Here is a 16,432-nt window from a genome sequence, read left to right as displayed (position 1 = left end):
CACAAAGCAACCCAGTCTGAGGTGATACCAATGTGAAATTCCTTTACAAATGAAGCATCTGAAAATGTGAAGATCTGATCATCTAACATTACTGATAATTCCACCTCCCTGCCCCCCCCCCGTGCGCTCTCCCTAAAGGAGCTCTGGCAACCTTATCACCTTATTGCTTTCTTTCTTGGGGCAATAATAAATCTTGCAAAGAGCTGCAGGAAGGAATGCAAACCCAACTGTTGCATCACCAGAAATTTCTGCAGGCGACATTTGTACGTGCAACATCTGCATGTTGAGCAGTACGCAGAGGATCTGTACGCGTCCATGAGGATTCCATCTGCACAAGCCCTCTGGCATGGGCTGAAGAATCACATGTTCTAAATGTCTGGCTGGCTGTGTCTCGTATTTTTTTAAAAAAGCCTCCTCAAAATCTCTTTGCAAACATTTCATCGTTGCTCCAAAAACAAACCAGTATGTAAAATGGGGGATGGGCATGATTAAACAGCACAATATCACCTGTAATCTGCAGACAGGTGCTATCAGATGTATTTTGGCTCAACCCACCTATAACTAAAACTTTTCTTAAGTTAATCCAATGGAATTTCTCCTTGTCACTTCCCAATCGACCTAGAGGCCTGCAACGGCTGCATCTCATCATTTTGGGTTGTGGTTTCAAAGCAGTATGTAGTTGCAGTCCCTGACCATGTACACCTCTCCTGTTCTTATGCATTCACTTACCCAATTTTACTAAATACATCAATATCCTCTTCCCCTGAGCAATATTATCCGTTCCATACTACAGAAGATGTGGGAGGCTGAGGCTAGGCTCACGGCCACACCATTCACTTAAAGCACATTTTGAGCACAAGTCTTTTCCCAAAGAATCCTGGGAACTGTATTTTATCCCCAAAGAGCTACAATTCCCATAAATTTTAACAAACTACAGTTTCCAGGGTTCTTTGTGGGAAGCCATGTGCTTTAAATGTATAGTTTGGATGTGAACTGAGTGTTTAATGCAGGGATGGGGAACCTGTGGCCCTCCAGATGTTGCTGAACTACAAGTCCCAGAATCCCAGGCCTTGGACCATACTTGCAAGGGCTGATAGGAGTTCCCCACCCCTGGTTTAATGGGTGTCTGCATGAAAAAAATTGACTTGAGAATGAGCAAAGAGGCTTTGGTGAAGGCTACAAGTTTGTGATGTTTTAATGGGGCCTTTCTGTTTTATTGCCCAGTATCTTCGCTTCTGTGTCATGATAGCTCTTATACCTGTGGCAACAGCTAAAACAGAACGTAATCTGTAATACAGTTTAATAGAAAGATTGTTTCTAATAAAATTCCCCGCTGCGTACCTTGGATTTCTTTTGTTTTCTCTCTCTTTATTCTCCCTGGTTTTATAGAATATGGTTTACACTTGATCTTGCCAAAATGATTCAGTTGCAATTAGAAGTCTCTCATTACTCCTACAATGATGGATGACTGATAATCCCGCATAGAAGACATCTTGGGGGGACGGGACAAAAGAGAGGTTATTCTAACAGGAAATGAGACTTTCCCCAGGTTTCACATGTCCTACTGGGATGGATACCTGCAGCCAGGATTGCAGAAACAAGGATGCCGAAGAGGCAATTGGCAGCTCCTCACGTCAGGGGAGGGCAGGTGGCTAGAGGCAATTTTTCAAATGCACTTTATCATGAGTGACATGACTTGGCAGCGGCAGCAGGAGCCTTCTCAATGCTCTCTCATTTGCCAAGTTCTTGCTGATGCTTCAAAATGTGTTCCAGGTGGATATGGGTCCCCGGGGTGCCTGGTGGAGAGGCACTGCCAGTCAGGTGTGTGACATGGAAAGTAAGAATCGTTTCCCAGCTTGGAGTGGGGGCATGGAACATGGGCATTCTGCCAGATTCCCATGCTCGCCACCCAGCAAGGGGGGAAAAGAAGGGGGCTGCTTGCTTATCATAGGCTGGCCTTAAATACATAGCTATTTATCTCCTACTTGAAATAAGTAAATAAATGCACATTGTGATTCTGCCTCTGGGAGCCAGTTTCTGCTCTGCCTTCTCCAGTCTTCTGGGAAAGCAAAGTCTTCCAGCAGTAGCAAAGTGTTAGTAGTGCTGCAGAGTGGGCTGATAAGACTCAGAGCTGTCAGCTGGAAAGTCCCTGATTCAACTCTTTTCTCTGCCATGAAAATTACTAGGTGGTCCTTAGGCAGAGTTGGTGGAGAAATCCAGTGGAAATGGAAATGAGAGTGTGAGTGGAAATGGATGACGTTTGCTTATTTGTCCCACGTCCGGAACAGAAATCAATCCAGAGAACATGATCGGTATTTGCTGGTGCTGTTTTTGTCTGAAAGTGATACAAAACTGAAGATGTGTACCCCCACCCCCGCTTTTGCATTGTGTTTCCTTTGTATGGAAATGAATGCCGTGGAATTATTTAATTCATGGCAATTAATTATATAGAATTCCGCCACAGCAGACAGCATGACATAGCTTTTGTCAGAAGCCAAACTGCAGTGGAACGGACACAGCTCTGCATGCAATGAACATGGGTTAGAACAGAAATCTGTGCCTTCTTACACCCCTAGCCTGAGGCAAGATCCTACAGTGACAATAGTACTTGTCTATAGGGTGGCGGTTAAATGTGAACCACTTTTAACATTGTAAAGCTATATATAAATGTTTACAGTTAACTAGATGTATGCCCTGTAGTTTCCTGGATAAGCATTGCTCTCGAGGCTGTGCTTGTAAGCAGGCTGCATGCAAATGGCTTCTTGGATAGTCCCCTAACCCTCCAGAACAGATTGGGTGGGGGCTGCAGCCAGATATAGACTATCTGCCAGGAAGGAGGAGGAATGACTGAAAATGGCCCCCTCCCTCTTTCTGCTGATGGATGTGTTCCATCAGCAAAGCAACAGCCATTGGGTTCCACCCATAGGCTTCAGTATGAAATAGGAGACCGATGGCTTTAGATAATTATTTGAGGGCCCCAAGGGCTAATTCAGTGAATTAGTATCAGCTGAATTCCACTCTTGCCCAGAAATGAAAGAAACATAAGCTGCCAGTTGCACCATCCTTGGTTGCCATAGTTCCACAGCTGTCAGTCATTGTACTTTTTTCAAATCCTGCTTTATGACAGTTCGAAGGGAAAACCTGGAGAGCACTGCAACTATTTCATATGCTTCACTCTGAAAAATAGACTCTATGGTCAATTCATAGCCTGAAGAGGAGGGGTTTTTGTTTTGTAAGCCTCAAAAAATGTTATTTCACCTGTTAATACACAGTGGCTGTTTATATTGGCTGGCCCTTCTGGTTCTATGTTCCAGGTTATGAATAATATAATGTTCAAAATTCCAAACATTTGGTGATAGAAATTCTCAGTGCGACCTAAATATTGGCTTAGCAGGGAGTGAATAAGTGAGAAGGCCCTCTCTCAGATGCAAGATCATATAGGGCCCCTCCAGCCATCCTTTTTTATTGTACATATGATGATTTGTGCTCATGATGCTATCAGGGCAGTCATACATGACCCTGCTTTCAATGCTCTTTGTGCCTGCAGAGGTTTGGGGGCAGTAATACTGCTTCATTTCCAATCAGTGCATATCCTGCAATTTCCTACTGAAATCCTATAACTTTTCATATCACAAATGTTCTACGGTTGGTTACTGATCCCCTTTTGTTGTGCATCAGCTTCTGTGGACAGCAATAATGTGGTCACGTAGGGAAGCATTGTAGAATAACTACGTAACAAAGCAGAATTAATACAACACTGACCCTCGGTCAGTGTCAATAATTATTGCAGAATATACCCAGAATAACACACCAACCTGAAGGGGCCCATAGTCACACTTACTTTGGCCACCTGAGACCACAAACACCCTTGCTGTCAAATGGTCAAAAGTGGAAATTTCACCCAGAATGGACTAGGTGGGTTGTTTTTTATTGCTAGAATTCAGTCACTAACAACATAATTCAGCTCTAGTTTTTGGAAACTAAGGTGAAGCCACAGAGCCTGTCTGCTTTTAATTGCATTCTGAGTGTTCTTTTGGAATAAGCAGCTTCTCTGTTCAAAGACCATTAGGTGGGCAAAGATAAGATATGTCTATTAACTAGACATGGGGGATAATTTTGTTCAGACTGCATTTTTAAGCGAATTGACCTAATTTGCAGCTTCCAGACTATGCACAGACATTAACACAAATATCCATCAGATTTGACACTTCTTCAAATCTTGCAATATGGATCTTGGCTCAAAAAAAAGGTGTAGACATGCATACAAAAATGTGTATTTTGAGGATAAGTCTAGGAATAGATGCATTGATATATAAAATAAGTATTTAAATATCCCCCCAGGCTTATATGACCAAGGTAGAATACAATATTCCTGGGAAATTTCTGTTCCTTGTGAAAACATGGAATCTAGTAATGTAAAGGGACTTGATATACACTAAGGAAAAATTAACAGAATATTTGTCCGCACTGCATTCTGGAAAGGGATAATTTTTGGCTTTCTACCACAGAATTCTCAGCACCAAAACTGTCAAAGGATCCTGGGAATTAAAGCTGAAACAAAAAGGTGTAAATCTGTGACACTAACTATAGTCTCTACTTTCTTAACCTAACATTTGCTTGACTCCACAAAACCAGATTTATATGGTCACATACTGCCCATGTATAAAGGAATCCTATGAAGCCCCAGGGATGTGCTTGTACTGCAGCTCCACCAGTAAGTGTTTCAGCATAGCCAGAATGCCAAAGCTAGAACGTCTGAACTATATGGCCTTCTTATAAGGTGCTCTGCTAGGCCTTGAAGGAAAGATCTTAAAGAGATCCACCAATTCACACAGAGGGAGCCATATTTTAATCCTCTCCCTCTTGGCTCATCTCCTGTTACTTCACTGCTCATTTATTCAGCCACCCTCTGCAAAAGGAAAATCCCCAACATATTCAAGTAACAAGCATGCCTCACAACAATGAAATGTCGTCCGTAGACCCATTTACGAATGTGGCTTCTTGGCCTTATATGTATGTTGCTGATCTCAGTCCAAATATACCAATTCCTGTTCCAATGGGGTAGGCTCAATCCCACTTTGAGAATTTGGAAGTGACAATAAACTATTGTGAGAATTTATTTCAAGTCCTCCTAACTAGATGGGTGTTTGAGGAACAGCTTCCTCTCGTTGGCTCAGTGGCTAATAATACATGGGCACAGTATCAAGAGTTTGGAAACCATAAAGCAGCTATGGGGGCATAATTTCACATGGGCACGCCATCAATGTCTCCACCCTGTTCTTGAAGATTCCATCCATGCTTGCAATCCTAGTTTTAACAGAGCTAAACTGAATTTTCCTACATTTTTCTCATGCTTCTTTGATTTACCTTGGATTTCCTTGGCTCAGACAATGGGAATAGTGTTTCCTTAGCTATATTGCACTACATGTGAAAGCTTTGATTCCTCAGTTTGATTAGTGTATACAGTTCCCTCTGCAAACATGAGAGCAAGAAATGTAGAGGGGCTTAGAGCCACAGGAAGCTGCCTTTATGCCGACTCGGATCATTAGTCCACCCAGCCCAATATTGTTAACACACCTTCCATTCTGTGTAGGAAACCTGCTTCTCTGTGGCTGTTTTGGGCCAAGAGAACACCATGGAAGCCTCTTGCACCCTGAGCATCCTGGGATACCAGAATTCTCAAGGAGGGATCCCTTGGAAAACAGAGTTAAGATGAGCAAAGAAGAATGTCTGCAATGGCAGTGGGCAGCAACAGCGGTGGAACAGATGGAGATTGGTAGAGTTATTTCCAGGGGCTCTCCAGGGTTTCAGGCAGACCTTCTGGATGGAAATGATGTGCTCCATCATGTACTTGTGGTCTCTCTAAAAGTTAACAGTCACTAAGAGATAACCAGTGGCCGTATCTGCTCTACTGAACTAAGGCTCCATACAGGGCTGAAAGAATGGCCTTACCTTGGACCAGTCTCCTGTTTTCCACTCATAACAGCCCGTGTAATCCTCACACTCTTCCTCATCCCTCGGCCTAGTGGCTGAATCACACTTCCCTTGGGGGTTGGTGCATGTGACAGTTCTCTTCTTCTTCCCCTGCCCACAGTTGGACGAGCACTGCAAAGCAATGGGCACAAACATTGGTTGTTGATGAAAACTGACTTGGACGAAAACGGAGCAAAAATCTATTGTTGCCAACAAGTTTTTCCTAAGTGGTTTCAGATGTAAAGAGTTCTGCTTTCCCAAATGTTTCTCACAAGAATCTTCATAAAATTTTGACTGGGAGATTGTGGGCATGTTGGTGGGAGATTGACGTTGGACATGAACTCTAGCCATCATCCATCCAAGGCTATGTACACAGCATATCTTCAAAGAACATTTAAAGCACACACACACACACACACCAAGAATCCTGGAAACTGCCATCTGTTAAGGGTGGGAATTATAAACCTGTGAGAAGCAAACTACAGTTCCCAGTGCGCTGCAGTGTGTGTGTGCATGCTTTAAATGTATGGTGTGTATGAAGACAACTAGCACTGATATCAATACATTCTCTAAGTCTCACCAATACAGTTGTTAAACCTTCATTTTAAATGTGCAAAAGAAGAAGAAGAAAAGAGTATGCTACACACCAGAGCTGATTCTAAATTAGTTTGACTGGCAGATAATATTGGAAGGAAAACTGAGCTTAATAATATTTCAGACATAAAATATGGTGAGCGACATTTTTAATTCAAACTGTAATGCAATCTGTGACATAAAGGAAACAATAAAAACACATAAAAACCAACATAAATGTTTAATGTGGACACATCATGAAACCACCTCATTGAAGTTCATGGATCACCGGTGGGCTACAGATCAGCTTGTGAACTTCTGGTGTAGGGCATTAGCAGGGGAAAGTGTGGAACATGGCTGAATATTTAGCTCTACCCCCGATGTCACAGCTTCTTTCAACAACCACATGTGCACATGGTTCTATGCACAGTGCAAGCTCCTGCTTGCTACATAGGGGTTTTGTATACGATCAGGGATCCTGTTCACACGAAACCCCTACTCATAAGCAGTAGCTTTTGCATAGGCCTTCCTGAACACATAATTACATGCAACTAGGGATGTAAGAAGCATTGTTTTCTGTTCTGCCCTTTATTTGTCACATGCAGTACTGTATCCGTTCTGCCGCAGTTCCTCTTCTGCCAAAGACTATGTTACTTGTCTTGCCACATACACTGAAAATCCATCAATGTATCCATCAAGATAAAATGTAGAACTGTGCTAAGTGCTTGCCTGTTCCGCTTTTCCGGCTAAAATTTCTAGCTTTGGGGCAGGGAGATAAAATATTTTCACCCATACCCTTGATCATGCACAATGTATTCACTTTGTTTTCCCTGTTTCCCTCTTCTGCTTTTTGGTATTTTGTTTGTTTATTTTTCGGTTGAGAATTCTATAGGATGGTTCTAGCCAGTCAAAGCTCATATACTAAATGCGGTGAGGTCACAACACTATGCAGCCAACTAGATTGGCTTACATGCTGACATCACAGAGGGCGAATACAACACATTAAGAATGAGAGTAATGCTGGCTTCTGGTTCTACTCTCCCCCACGATAGCGGGAGATTGTTGGCAAAGGAAAAGCAAGGATGGTTGAGGGTAATTATCCTTGCAAATTCCCCCCAGTGATGGAGGGGGTGGGGAAACATGCTTTACTTGCAGTTTGTCTCGGTACCTGGTTCTCGCTCCAGCAAGGAATGTGAGGGGCAGGGAGGCGCTGAGTGCAAAAGCACTTCGCCTGCCGAAAACCTTCCAAAGCCGCCATTAAGAAGCAGAGGTTCTCCTGTTAATTGCAGCTTAATTTGACTAAAGTACAGGCGCGTGCTAGAAGAGATGGGATCACAAACTGCGGAACAAACCAACTGCAAGGACTTTAAGGTTTGAACTTGGATAAGACTTCATTCAGTGCAAGATGGTGGGGAGGGAGGGGAGCCTATGGTTTCTTTATTTAAAGTTTTCTTCTCTACATTTATGATTCGGCAACCCTCCTCTGAATGTTAGTTCAGATTGTATTTGTACAAGCGAGGATGGAAGAAATTGGGTTATAAATATGGAATATAACATCAAATGGAACTGTGTGTGTAAAAAAAAGGGGGAAAGGGAGGGAAACTCTATTTTGCAAAAGGTTTATGATGGAAACTTAGAGCTGACTCTTCCCCTTTATTATTTACGAAGTCAAATGAATAACGCTAAGAGGACATGGAATTTAATTTAATTTAATTGGAAGTATAATTGCTTATATATCTTGAGTTGGAAGGAACGATGAAAGGAGTCTGTGAAGCACGGGACAGAGCAATGGATAAATTTCTGAAACCACAATGGGATATTAGCTTCACCAAAGGCATGACGGATAACAGCAACAACAGGGGGAAGAAAGATGTAACATCTTACAAGGACAGGAAGAAACATCATGGACAGAATAATTTCCACACACAGGAAGAACAAGTATATAGTTTGAGTTCCTCACTTGTAGTTTTACAAATCATTTGATGCATCCACACAAATAGGAGTTATTAATATTGCAGTTGTTGTATAGGGGATTATTATTATGGCTGGAATGCAATTGAAATGAATAAGATTTTGGAATGCAGAAATAAAGAAAATCATCAAATCTAGCATGCAGGGGGGGCACTTTATCTAAATTATATAATTTGATGTTGAACAATTAGTATTAATAATTGTATTATAATTGGTATTGTTATAATAAGGCTATTATTGGACTAATTGAAAACTAATAAAAATTATTATGAAAAGAGAGAGAGAGTAATGCTTCCAGCCCTAGTCACATGAGTATTTCTAGCCAATCAGGAATATGATGATGTCACTAAAGGCAAACAAAGACTATTCAGGATAATATTTGTCAAATAAGCGAGTAAGCAACATTGCCAAGCAGTTATGGTGCTTTTTGACACTGCGGAAAATGTTTACGAAACTGCTCAGTCCTAATAAAAATGCTAGCTTTTTCTGGAGCATCAATCTTCACACACACACCCTTCAAGGGATCAGCACAGAAGAAACTGTGGACTTGACACTGAATAAATAGTTGGAGATATGAGATACTCCATGAGATCTTTTGAATGCGCTCCAATAAGTTTCTCTATTTAGGGGGTCTAGGATGGAAACAGGACTCAACTTGATATACGTTACAATAAACGGGCAGATCTCAGCATGCCTGTCTAATCGTCTTAAAAAAATACAATCCAGGCAGTCATGACCTGTTGACCCTGTTAAGGACATGAATGACAAGTGTTTATGAGCTGGCAAGCAAACAGACATGCTTTGAAATACTTCACAGCAACTGCAAAGTGACTTATTGAAGAAGAAGAAAATCTGGGAAGTCTTCCACTTAATTTATGGCTGCTCATTGCATGACCCCCTTATGGAAAGTAACATCTTCATAGTGTGAAAGCAAGAATAGAATTCTGCTGGCTACTGGGAAAGATTCCTTAAGATTGCAAGGATGCTGAAACTCAACAGCTGTGTCTTGAAATGAGTGGCCGGCTGTAACCATCCTCAGAAAAAGAGAGAGAGGCTGAATAACTTGGTGCTGTGGAGCAGCATTAAAACACAAGACAGGAAAGGATTCAAAAGGCTTGCCAGCTGCTTTAGTCTCTCCTCTAAAACAGGAAATCAGGAGCAGCCAGACTGCACTGTAATCACTGGGCGCAACAAGTGTCATTTTGGGGAATGTGAAAATTCTCAGCATATGATAACAAAGATGTGCCCCAAAATGCCTTGCAGTATAGCAGAAAATGTTGGGGCACAAGTTTCTGATTGAGTTCCTTATCTGAACTCTAAGCCTTGCAATGTTGGTTCCAGGATTCTGTTGGTCCTTGGGCACGGCACCCTCTGTAGGTCTCCTCAAGTCAGAAGAGGCAGGACATGAAAACTGAGAATTCTCCTTTGCTGCATCAGATCTTACTGGTTATTCTGTGCAATATAAGAATGGTAGGCAGGGAGGGCAGTGGGCCTTCTGATAGTCTTAGGGCCTTGCCAAATGCCCGGCTTTGTTAATCTATGGAGCTGGCCATGGTATTTCTTCTCTTTTCCATGATTGTACTTATGAGTTGCTTTTTAAAAAAATAAAACACCAACTCAAAGTGACTTACAATATAATACATTTTCTGAACTGTGGAAAGGAATCCTGATGAGACCCTCTTGTGTAAATGTGTGCAAGCGGAGAGTTGTGCCTGACACTTGGGGTGACAAGTCAGGCCTGCTGGAAACTTGTCTGGCTTTTGCAAAGTTTATGCACGAGAAGTATAAGCAGATTTGTTCAGATTGGTAGTAGCAGGGCTGATGCATTTCATTTGTTAAAGTATGTAGTCAAGACAAAAGTCTTTTTCAGCCCCGCAACCTGAGATCCTTTTAATGGGAGATGCCAAGGTCTGAACCAGGGCTGTCAGCATGCAAGGAACTGAGTTATGACCCTTTCCCTTAAACATAACCAGAACTTAAAAGGCCCTGAAAAGCAGAAACAGGGAATCTTACTAATGACTATATAAAGTAGGACCAGATCCACACATTCCTCTTCATATATGTCAGTACACTGAATGTGGTGGAGCAATGCATCATCTCAAAAAATTGCTACTGTGCCCCATTAAAGTAAGAATTCATTATTTTTCTCCACAATGAAAGTGAACCTTTGCTTTATGATTTAGGAACGTAATAGTTCGACTAAAAACCAGATTATATTTTGCATTTTATTCAAGTTTGGCCGCCAGAAAACCCCAAAGCAATTCATATGAAATATACAGGAATTTCCACCAGCACCATTGAGATTATTATTTCATTTTAAGATTATTCATGCTACAAGTAAACTGTATTAACCATGTACAATATACTTAAAATGATGTAACAATTATTCTCCTTCTCAGCAACATGCAGCATTAGATCAATTAACAGCAAGTGCCATCTGAGACTTTTTTTTAACAAAACAACTGGTTTACATTTACCAATCAAGACACAAAATTGATTAAAGGAAAACACACCTCTCACTTTAACGTTATTAAAAAACCATATATTGCAAAGAAGTGGTTTAGCTGGATCCTTTAGCTGATGAATCTCTCACATAGCACAATTCATATTTGTGGAACAAATTCAAGATGCAGATACTTAGAAGCTAAGGGTTGGCTAAGCCTGAAACCCAATGCCATGCACACACTTAATTAAGGAGCTTTGGTCATTTAATTTAGACAGGAGTCCGAAAGCAATCAAGGCACTCATTATATTAAACATTCAGCTGATCCTTCACCCCTCTAAGCCTGTGAAAGAGCCATAAAACATCTTTAAAAGTTTTGGTGATAGGAACTCAATAATGTCAGCTGCAAAATATGAACTACACCGTAAAAGACTATGCAGAGCTAGTGCTAGGACTCAATGTTGTTAAAAGTCACAATATTACTTTTGTGGAAATAACCTCTTGGCAGCGATATTCCTAAAATCTATTTTCCTGAAAGCAATCACAAGACTTATTGACACAACCTTGAGCAAACAAGGCAAAATAGCAAGTTTTGGTAGATACACAGCAGAAGAACATTGGGACAGTGGGGAGAAGTATTGGACCCGTGTTACTAATATTGGTCTTACATCAATCACTGCCTGCTTTTCCTAATACATACAGAGTCACTGTGTGTTGAAAAAACGACTCTGTGAATACACCTAGGGCATTTGGCTCTGTTGCGTGGTGACTAGTTTTACCCCCTGGATGGTGTTATAGGTGTGCTGCTGACCTGAAGAAAATTCTGGAATGTACTTCTTGAACCACCTAAACAATAAAAGGTTCCTGCGGCACCTTAAAGACGAACAAATTTATAATGGCATAAGCTTTTGTGAACTCAAACTCATCTTTTGATATAGTATGGATGCATGGGGGCAAATCCCACCAACTTGAGCTGCTTCAGGAGGTGTCATTGGATATGTCCCAACCCTAGGTTCTGGAACTGGATTCTGTGAATCTGCTTCTGCAGGTGCTATTTGGGGCATGTAAAAGCACCTACATCAGGGCAGTCAACGTGCTGCTCTCTAGGTATTGTTGGACTACAACTTCCATGAGCCCCATCCAGCATAGGCAGTGGCCAGAAAAATTTGGGAGTTGTAGTCCAACAACATCTGGAGGGCACCACATTTGCTAATCCTGGCTAGAAAACACTGATTCTTAATAGCCTGGGAAAAAATATTAATTTTAAGACTTCCACAAAATGCCCCTTTGATATTTATCTTTAAAAATAAATTAATTATGGATCACATGAAGTAGGATTTGCTCATGTTTAGTAGACTCCAATTTGGGGTTTTTATTGTGGATTTTCTGTCCTTTTCCTCCCACCAAGACTTCTTTACCTTAGACCACTCTGATGCTTCCCATATGGAAAGGCAGTCTCGACCTTCACAGCTTTGTATTGGTGTTGGCTTCGGGCCGAGGCAGTAAAGATCCCTAGTGTTGACATAGGTGCCATTCTGCAGCTGATAGACACATGCCACTTCTCGGATCTGGATGCCTTTGGAACAAGTTGCAGAGCAAGAGCTCCATTGCCCAGCCACCCACCTGTTAAGAAAAGAGAGAAAAAGGATTCAATAGGGACACAGCCCTTTGAGGCACAAGGCATTTACTGTATGCAAAGCCACTCATCAATCACTGCCTCTTGTGCCTACCTTGGGTGGGTGTCAAGCCCCACCAACCTGTGTCCAAGTTTTTTATTATTTGAAACATATTTAATGCAGAATTCAGAGGCTTTAAATCTGGACACAGGTAACCACTGCAAATTTCCTGGTGGTGGAAGATTATGTAGGACAACAGCCTAAAGAACCTTGATGTTCTTTTCCATGTCAGGGTTACTGAAGCACACTAGATGCATATTACTAATCCTTTCTTCCTTGGGCCCAGATAAAAGTGTCCTCCTACCTTGTTAAAGACAGGAATGATTTGGGCTTGGCTAGTTCCCCTTACAGGCAATGCACCTCAGAACTAAACTTGCAGGGGGTTCTGTGTTGCCCTCTTTCTGCAGCTCAAATCCTTGAGCTAGATCTGTATACCTGTTAAGTGATGCAAATTGATTGCAATTTAAGTGCCTTAATGAGAACTATATAATCACATAAGTTAACAGCAAGTGTTGCCCGTCTCTTTTCATTAAGCAAATAGGTTGTATAAAAACCACCCAAGCCATTTATACCAAGGGTCATTTGGGAGCCTGTGGCTTGCAGACCATTGTTATGCTGTTTAACTGAAGCAAAGTTGCTCATGGGCACTGAACATCCAGTTCTAAAGGTCTTCATGCCCCCTTTGATGCTCAGCCGCTAATGCTAGCTTTTCTGTGGCATGAGCTAATCCAAGACGGGCCAGGATTCCTCTGCTTCTAGCTGTGATATCCGAGCAGACCAACTAAAACCTCCAGAGGGGTAAAACCATCAGAAAAGTAAAAAGAACAAGAGGAGATTTCAGGAGTGATGAGGTCAGAGTATGAAGAGGAAAACAGAACCAACAGGGGACATTTGGCAATTATGTCATCTGCTTTGTTCAAACAATTGACACAAATAGTACACAGCTACCTACATCACATTGCAAATAAGATTCACATTATGATCGGCTCACAATGAAAAATCCCGTAGCCTTACATTCCCAGGTGCTGTGAAATATAACTGCTTGTCCTCCGAGATATGGACTCTACAGACCCTTTTGTCAGTCTGCCCTTCCAATCACCCCATATAACTAATTGCTATTTTGTTGAGACCTGAGCAGCAGAAGTGGAACTTTTGGAGAGTGACTCTGAGTTGGAGGTCATGGGAAGAATCAAGGAAAGAGGAATGTATTTGATAAATGCCTATATGGCATCTCTGCTAAGTGCTTCCTATGACCTGTCACAGAGGAAGATCCCCTCTGTAATTACAGGAATTCCTCGTCAAAGTGAAGAGCTGGAACAATAGCCCTGTGTGAACATGAAAAATGCATGAGGAGGGGGGAGGGAGGTGGCAATCACAGCACCCTTCTTTCAGGAAGTTGGAATCCTGGTCTGTCTTTCAGACTTGTCAACTTGATTTGCCTCCCAACCAAACTAATCTTTGCAACCTGATGCCAAGGCACTGAGGGCCCTTCCAAACTGATTTTTTTTTTTTTAAGCCTGGGAGTATTCTGCAACATGTTACTGACACACACACACTGCTGTAGTGCTGAAATTATTCTGCTTTATTAGTTGCCCTGAGATGCTTCCCCCATGCTACCACAATACTGTTGTCTGGAGAGGCCACAGCACCATAAAAGCAAAACACAAATATACCAGAAACCTTGTGGTATATATAAAAAATAAAGGCACTGAGTGGAAATGAAGCAGAGTGACTGCACCAAAACTTTTGCAGGTGCAAACCATAATGAAAGTGGGAACCCGTGTGACAGCCCTGATAGCATCATGAGCACAAATAATCATGAATATGCAATAAAAAGGACACCCACAGGCCACTATTTAAGCACTGAAGCACAAATTACAGATGTGTTGTTAAATATGTCATTGACTGAAAGTCCCAATCAGATAGGGCTGGTGAGATGAAGCTGGGAAGGGGAAAGAGAGGGGCTGCTTTACTAATTTACTGTCCTCTCCAAGAGCAGGCATGGCTGCTGTCCAGGCCCTGCTGAATTAAGTCTAGCAACGGCATTGTAATCTCCCTGTGATCTATAGCTATTGGCAAAGAAAGGAGAGAAAAGGATTGAGAGCAAAGAACAGTAGAGATGAAAGGAGTGAAAAACTTGGTAGGAGCCACCCTGGTTGTTTGCCTCCAGAACTGACAGTTCGACCGCACACCATACAGTCCTGAGAAAAAGGAGGCTGTGACCTCACTTAAAGGGGAAAGGAATGGGAGGAATCAGAAAGGAGACAGCCTCTCACTTTCTTTTCCAGTTCGGTGGTCTGTAAGGAAACAGGAAGACGGGCATGAGACGAGCCAGGAATTCAGTACAACGACAGATGGGAAAATGGACAACCCAGACTGCACTCTTGTCCAGGTCCGGCATAAGTGTCCTTTCATGAACTCGGTACAAAGCTACAACACGCACGGGGGTGGTTGTGGAATAACTAGAGTTTTAACTTTGTTAAGGACAAATTTACACTGACACTGTGTCAACCATCTTTTTAGTGCCACTTTCTAATTTTTTTAAATGAGCATTTTAAAAATGTTTTTATAAAACTGATTTTTACAAAGGGGTAAGAAAAAAGAGGCAGGAAAGTGTTTGGCTAGGGGAGAAAGATCTTCAAATTGCTGATAAATTATAAAAATAATTTTCTCACCAGTTTTGAGTGAAATTAGTGGAACATGGAACTCTTTCAGACGGTTTGTAGAACTCTGCCTCTTTGAGGATTCAACCACTAATATTGTTTTCAGTACGGCAATTCCAAGTATTCTAGCCTTCCTCAAAGAATTCTGGGAATGACACTTTGCTGGGGATGTTGAAAATTCTCTCTTAGAGATAACTAATCAGAATGACTGTTTATCCTGGTTGGTTTTTATTTATTTAAATTTCATTTGCCACTCTTCAGACCCGGCTCTCAGATCAGCATCAGAAGTAAATACAATAAATAGGAATATGCCAAGAAAACAACAAATTGCACGAAAAGTTAAAAGTCCAGCATTAAAAATAAAATACACCAACTTAAACAGCATAAGCAGATTTATTTAAAGTGCCACTAACGACAAGGTGGTCCTGCCTCCCATCATCACATGCCAAATTTCAGGTGGTGGGAAGAGGAGACAAAGCAGAAACTTTACAGATTAAAGTAGATTAAAGTGTGTAGGGCATCATCTCTCTCTCCTTCATACCCCCTTTGACTCCTCAGCATCCCTTATAAAGTTTGAATTTCTCATTTTTATCTACCAAATCACAGTCATTCTCTGAAATACACACTTCCGCAAATTTTGCAATGCAGTTCTCCAGCCAAATTGCATGGACAATAATGAACATACTGAGGAATGCATTCGGGAAAACACACAAAAACTGCATTGCAAAAGTGTATATGTTAGGCAAAATTGCATACAAACACATGTATGTTTGGATAAATTTACACTAAAGGATGCTGATGACTTTTACTGACTTCTACCATTGCAGAATTGTAGAGAACTGAATTTAAGATTGGAAAAATGAGAAACAGAAAAGTGGAACTGACAGATTCTCCCATCTCATCCCAAGAATGACCATGTGAATTTCTGGTAGCAATAATGTCAAATAGCAGGCCAAACTGCAGAGAAATCAAAGCGGTAGCTCTTATGAGAACCAGAGAGCAGAGCTCAATGTAGAAAACAGGAGAAGTTCTTGCAACAACGCTATAATAATTCTGCTTGAACTCTGAAAGCAAACCCAGAGCTTCTTTCTTTAAAAAAACAAAATAAACTATAGTCATGGTGAAAGAGAAAG

The 16,432-nt window shown here is 41.5% G+C and overlaps 1 protein-coding gene across 2 annotated transcripts in view; it reads right to left on the bottom strand.

Annotated features, from left to right (window-relative positions):
* Nucleotides 1-16,432, bottom strand: part of ADAMTS17 (ADAM metallopeptidase with thrombospondin type 1 motif 17) — a 170,356-nt gene that overhangs the window by 10,535 nt on the left and 143,389 nt on the right. For both annotated transcript variants that reach the window (XM_083713075.1, XM_083713076.1), the window contains 2 exons: nucleotides 12,379-12,583; nucleotides 5,953-6,105 (listed from right to left, as the gene is read on the bottom strand). In XM_083713075.1, coding sequence (XP_083569201.1) covers nucleotides 5,953-6,105; nucleotides 12,379-12,583 — 358 coding nt within the window. The remainder of the gene's footprint in view (nucleotides 1-5,952; nucleotides 6,106-12,378; nucleotides 12,584-16,432) is intronic.

This window comes from Podarcis gaigeae (assembly GCF_964106915.1).
Source record: "Podarcis gaigeae genome assembly, chromosome: 14".
NCBI lineage: Eukaryota > Metazoa > Chordata > Lepidosauria > Squamata > Lacertidae > Podarcis > Podarcis gaigeae.
Note: the sequence above shows the minus strand (reverse complement) of the source record. Positions and strands in the feature narration are given on the sequence as shown.